Below are 6,000 nucleotides of genomic sequence, written 5' to 3' on the forward strand. Positions count from 1 at the left end.
CTGCTCTTTATACGCATTTTCTTTTTCCTGCTTGTTGCAAAGTCTCTTAATTCTGTTCCTTGAATTTTCTTAGCCAGGCTTTTTTTTTTTTTTAAATCCTCACCCGAGGATATTTTTCCATTGATTTTTAGAGAGAGTGGAAGAGAGAGGGGAAAAGAGAGAAACATTGATGTGAGAGAAACATATCTATTGGTTGCCTCCTGCCTGAGCCCTAACCAGGGCCCGGGCCAAGGAGGAGCCTGCAACTGAGGTATGTGCCCTTGACCAGAATCGAACCCGAGACCCTTCAGTCTGCAGGCCGACACTCTATCCACTGAGCCAAACCAGCCAGGGCCTTAGGCATTTTTTTCTCACACATGGGTTTGATGGACCTTGCTGCACAGCAGACTGTGTGTGATACGTGAGCCCTTTATGGTTGGGGCTCATATCATAATACAGTGGTGCCTTGACTTACGAGTGTCCCGACTAACGAGTTTTTCGAGATACGAGCCGTCTCTCGGCCGATTTTTTGCTTTGAGTTGCGAGCTAAAATTCAGGTTACGAGCCAGCTTCAGATACCCCACCGCTAGTTGGCGCAGCGAACGTCACAGTGAACGCCACAACATCAGCCCAGCATCACATGTCTCACTCGTTCACTTTAAGCAGTTAGCTCTTAGTTGAAGCATCAGTGTTGTGCTCGCATTTGTGCTTGCAGTTATTTTGCAAAACTTCGGTTTTTCAACCATGGATCTGAAGAAAGTAAGTGCGAAGGACAGTGCTGAGAAGAAGAAGCGGATGATGTGCATTGAATTAAAGAAAGAAATTATCGCAAAACATGACCAAGGTGTGCGTGTAATCGACTTGGCGAAGCAGTACGAGCGTAGCACTTCTACGATCTGCACCATACTGAAGCAGAAGGAGTCGATACAGGCTACAGCTCCAGCCAAGGGCATTAAAATAATTTCTAAACAGCGGACATCTATCCATGAAAATATGGAGAAGCTGCTAATGGTGTGGTTAACGGAGAAGCAGCTCGCAGGAGATACCGTGACGAAGGCTATAATCTGCGAGAAGGCACGAGCTATTTACGCCGATTTGCTGCAGCAGACCCCAGGCACTTCAATGGACGAGGCATCGGGCGAGCCGTTTAAAGCCAGTCGGGGCTGGTTCGAAAATTTTAAAAAGAGGACCGGCATTCACTCCGTTGTCAGACATGGTGAGGCAGCGAGCGCGGATATAAAGGCAGGTGAGGATCACCTCAGAACGTTTGCTGAAATTATAGCAGCAGAAGGATACATCCCCCAGCAAGTCTTCAACTGTGACGAGACAGGACTCTTCTGGAAGAGGATGCCAAGGAGAACTTATATAACAGCAGAAGAGAACAGGATGCCAGGCCACAAACCCATGAAGGATAGGCTAACCCTCGCACTGTGTGCCAACGCCAGCGGCGACTGCAAGATTAAGCCGCTGCTCGTTTATCATTCGGAAAACCCCAGAGCCTTTAAGTCACATAAGATTCTGAAAGAAAAACTGCAGGTTATGTGGAGGGCAAACCCGAGGGCGTGGGTCACCAGGCAGATCTTTGTGGAGTGGGTGAATTTGGTCTTTGGTCCTGACGTTAAGAAATATCTCCAGGAAAATAACCTACCCCTGCAAGCTCTTCTTGTCCTGGATAGTGCACCTGCTCACCCACCTAACCTTGAAGATGACATCCTCGAAGAGTTCAAGTTTATAAAGGTTCTCTACCTTCCACCTAACACCGCCCCTATCCTGCAGCCAATGGAACAGCAGGTGATTTCTAATTTCAAGAAGCTCTTCACCAAGCACCTGTTCCGCCACTGCTTTGAGGTGACGGAGAGCACAAACCTCACCCTTCGAGAGTTCTGGAAGGACCACTATAACATCGTGATGTGCCTCAGAATTATCGATATGGCCTGGCAGGGTGTTACAAAGAGGACCTTGACTTCTGCGTGGAAGAAGCTGTGGCCTGAGGTCGTGTCTGAAACGGATTTTGAAAGACTCGAACCCGAAGCGGCAGTGGTGGAGGAGATTGTGTCCCTCGGCAAGTCCATGGGCCTGGACGTGGATGAAGGTGACATCAACGAGCTCACCCAGGAGCACTCCGAGGAGCTGACAACGCAGGAGCTAAAGGAGCTACAGGCGCAGCAGCACACGGAGGTTTTGCAGGAAATAGATGACACGGAGGAGGAGGAGGAGGTTATCTCTGTAAGTGAGATAAAGGAAATGTTGGGAGTGTGGGAGAAACTTTCAGACTTTATTCAAAAGAAACACCTAGAAAAAATTGCAACTGGGCGTGCGATGGAGCTATTTAATGACACTTGCCTAACTCATTTCAGAAATATTCTGAAAGGGAGGATGAAACAGATCTCATTGGACAGGTTTTTATCGAAAACTCCTGTAGATGAAAGTGATGAAAGCGTGGCGAAAAGGGCAAAAATCAGCAAATAAGATTCAGTTATTCAGTTCAGCCTTTCTCCTCCAACTCCATCAGCATCTTTAAGTCGTTTGATCTCCAAGGAAATGCTGTACATTAAACTTAATAAAACAAGTTTATTGCACTACATTCTATTGTTCAGTATTGTGTTTTTATACGACATTCATTATTTTTAAATACATTTTTCTTATTTAAAAACATTAAACAAAACAATTGCAGTGTTTTTTGTGTGTCCAGAACGGATTAATGGCATTTCAATTCATTGTAATGGTGAAAATTGATTTGACATACGAGTAATTTGAGTTACGAGCTCCGTCACGGAACGAATTAAACTCGTAAGTCAAGGCACCACTGTACTGAACTAGTCCATCTCAGTTGGTAGACAGTGATTCCTGGCCACCCCAGCCCCACTCCCTGGGGCCCCTACCCCCCAACTCCCACAGTTCAGAACTAAAAGTGGTACCACCTGGCACAGCAGTGCTCCCAGAACCCTCCAAGCCCCCCTACCAGTGCTGCAAGTGACATCTGTTCTGACTGAGCAATGCCCCAGGCACTCTGCTGGTTAAATATTTTTAATGTCTCCCCTAGATTCTTACAAGCAAGCTACTATCCTATAGGGTGAGTGAGGCAGAAGGTGTAGAGATGTTCTCAAGAGCTTGAATCCCTAGGGAACCTCCTCACTTAAAGTATTCTTTTGAAATGCTCAATTATTAGTCCTAAACTCATCTGGTTGCTAAATGATTTTTACATTTGTAATAGCTTTATCGAGGCACAATTCACATGCCAGAAAATTCACTCATGGAGAGTATACACAATTCAGTGATTGATTTTTAGTAAATACTGTATAAGGAGTTGTGCAGCTATCACTACAGTCTGATAGAAGAACATTTCCTTTGCCCCCCAGACATTCCTCCTACCGATTCCCAGTCATTCCCCGTTCCCACCCCCAGGCCCAGGCATACCAACCACTAAATTGACTTTCTGTCTATATATATATATATATTTGATGTAAAGTTCAAGCATTTAATTTGCTATGAACGTCTACCAAAAGTGAGTTTTCATGTCTGTGTTCTTTCGAAGTAAAGCGTACCTGCATCATGGCCAGGTTCTTTCAGTTTAAAACAAGTTAAGTTCTGTGCGGTCCTCTAGCCATCACCTGTGTCTTTTGTGACGCTCAGCAGGTGACTCATACGCCTTCTGTGCTTGTTCCCTTCTCTGACTATAAAGTTCTCTTGAGAATCAAAAGAAAAAATATGTTCAATGCAAATGTACTTTCAAATCATTCCTGTTTAGACCAGATGTGGCGAACAGAGCTCCTTGCTGAACTTCACCAGGATGTCTTTTGTTTGGCTCATATACTGGTACCTTTTAAAAATGGTAATCTGGCCACTATTAAAAAGCCTGGGACTTTTTCCTGAAAACCACTTTCCAGGTTTTCTTTAGAAATCTGCAGGTCTGGCCTCAGAGGCCCATTTCCCTCTGGCAGCCCTTTGCTGGGGCAGAGTGTCCACCGATCCTGGCTGCAGGGGCGGGTTACTCTCCAGTTAACCACACCCCTCCCCACTTTCTCTGTTCCGCTTAGCATCATGCTTTTGCTGCTGCTTTTCTAATAGCAGAGTTAAAAGAAAAGTGAACTATTTCTTTATTTCTTTATTCTCTGTCTTTATCAAAAGTGGGAAAAAGAAAGATAGACCTTGAGGGCCGTGTATTTCAAGAAAAGTGGGAGAGAGCGTATTTCTTCGTGGAAGTGCAGAATATTCCTACGTGTTTAATATGCAAACAGAGCATGTCCGTGTCAAAAGAATACAACCTCCGACGCCATTATCAGACCAACCACAGTAAGCACTATGACCAGTACACTGATAAGATGCGCGATGAGAAGCTTCATGAGTTAAAAAAAGGCCTCAGAAAGTATCTCTTAGGGTCATCAGAAACTGTGTGTCCTGAGCAAAAACAATTGTTTGCAAATGCGAGTCCAAACGACAACGCTGCCATGCAGGCTGCAGAAGATGTGACTGGGAACTTATGGGAGAAGTTACGTGAAAAAATCAGATCATTTGTGGCCTACTCGATTGCGATCGATGAGATCACAGACATTAATAACATCACCCAGTTGGCCATATTCATCCGTGGTGTCGATGAGAATTTTGATGTGTCGGAAGAACTTTTGGATACAGTGCCCATGACAGGTACAAAATCTGGAAATGAAGTATTTTTGCGTGTTGAGAAAAGTCTTAAGAAGTTTAATATCGACTGGTCGAAATTAGTGAGCGTGGCCTCCACGGGCACCCCTGCCATGGTTGATGCGAACAATGGGCTTGTGACAAAGCTGAAGTCCAAGGTGGCCACGGTTTGCAAGGGCTCGGACCTGAAGTCCGTTTGCTGCATTATTCACCCGGAATTGCTCTGCGCTCAACGGTTAAAGATGGACCACGTCATGAATGTGGTAGTGAACTCCGTGAACTGGATATGCTCCCGTGGCCTGAACCACAGCGAGTTCACAACTTTGCTCTATGAACTGGACTGCCAGTATGGCAGCCTCCTCTACTACACGGAGATTAAGTGGCTCAGTCGTGGGCTGGTGCTGAAGAGGTTTTTTGAATCGTTGGAAGAAATTGATTCCTTCATGTCATCCAGAGGAAAGCCCCTGCCTCAACTGAGCTCTCAGGACTGGGTCAGAGACTTGGCCTTCTTGGTGGATATGACAATGCATCTGAACACTTTGAGCCTCTCTCTCCAAGGCCACTCACAAATCGTTACGCAAATGTACGACTTGATTCGGGCGTTTCTGGCAAAACTGTGCCTTTGGGAAACTCATTTGGCAAGGAATAACCTGGCCCACTTTCCCACCCTGAAATCAGTTTCCAGAAATGAAAGTGACAGCCTGAACTACATTCCCAAAATCGTGGAGTTAAAGACCGAATTCCAGAAAAGATTGTCCGACTTCAAACTCTACGAGAGCGAACTGACCCTGTTCAGCTCCCCTTTCTCCGTGAAGATCGAGAGCATCCACGAAGCCCTGCAGATGGAGGTGATTGAGCTGCAGTGCAACATGGTGCTGAAAACCAAGTACGACAAGGTGGGGATCCCCGAGTTCTACAAGCACCTCTGGAGCAGCTACCCGAGATATAAGAGCCACTGTGCAAAGATTCTCTCCATGTTCGGGAGTACTTACATTTGTGAGCAGCTGTTTTCCATTATGAAACTGAGCAAAACGAAATACTGCTCGGAGTTGAAGGACTCCCAGTGGGACTCCGTCCTCCACATCTCGACATGAAGAGCTTGCTCCCGGCAATGCCCCATGGGCTATCAGACTAGAGTCCTCTAGACCAGTGGTCGGCAAACTGCGGCTCTGCAAACCGCGGCTCGAGAGCCACATGCGGCTCTTTGGCCCCTTGAGTGTGGCTCTTCCACAAAATACCGACTTCTGCGCATGGGCCACGAAGTTTCAATCGCACTGTACGTGCGCGCCCACACGTGGTATTTTATGGTATTTTGTGGAAGAGCCACACTCAGGGGGCCAAAGAGCTGCATGTGGCTCGCAAGCCGCAGTTTGCCGACCACGG

The 6,000-nt window shown here is 46.4% G+C and overlaps 1 protein-coding gene across 6 annotated transcripts in view; it reads left to right on the top strand.

Annotated features, from left to right (window-relative positions):
* The window catches only part of LOC102429082 (general transcription factor II-I repeat domain-containing protein 2), a 45,587-nt gene extending 39,780 nt beyond the window's left edge, over positions 1-5,807 (top strand). For 5 of the 6 annotated variants that reach the window (XM_023753455.1, XM_023753456.1, XM_023753457.1 and 2 more), the window contains one exon: positions 695-2,561. In XM_023753455.1, the coding sequence (XP_023609223.1) occupies positions 695-2,448 (1,754 nt within the window). In that variant the 3' untranslated portion in view covers positions 2,449-2,561. Of the gene's footprint in view, positions 1-694; positions 2,562-4,107 lie in introns of those variants that run through there. The other variant, XM_006088228.3, reaches the window with a different exon arrangement.
* Positions 5,808-6,000: the final 193 nt, after the last annotated feature.

This window comes from Myotis lucifugus, unplaced genomic scaffold (genome assembly GCF_000147115.1).
Source record: "Myotis lucifugus unplaced genomic scaffold, Myoluc2.0 scaffold_45, whole genome shotgun sequence".
Lineage (NCBI taxonomy): Eukaryota > Metazoa > Chordata > Mammalia > Chiroptera > Vespertilionidae > Myotis > Myotis lucifugus.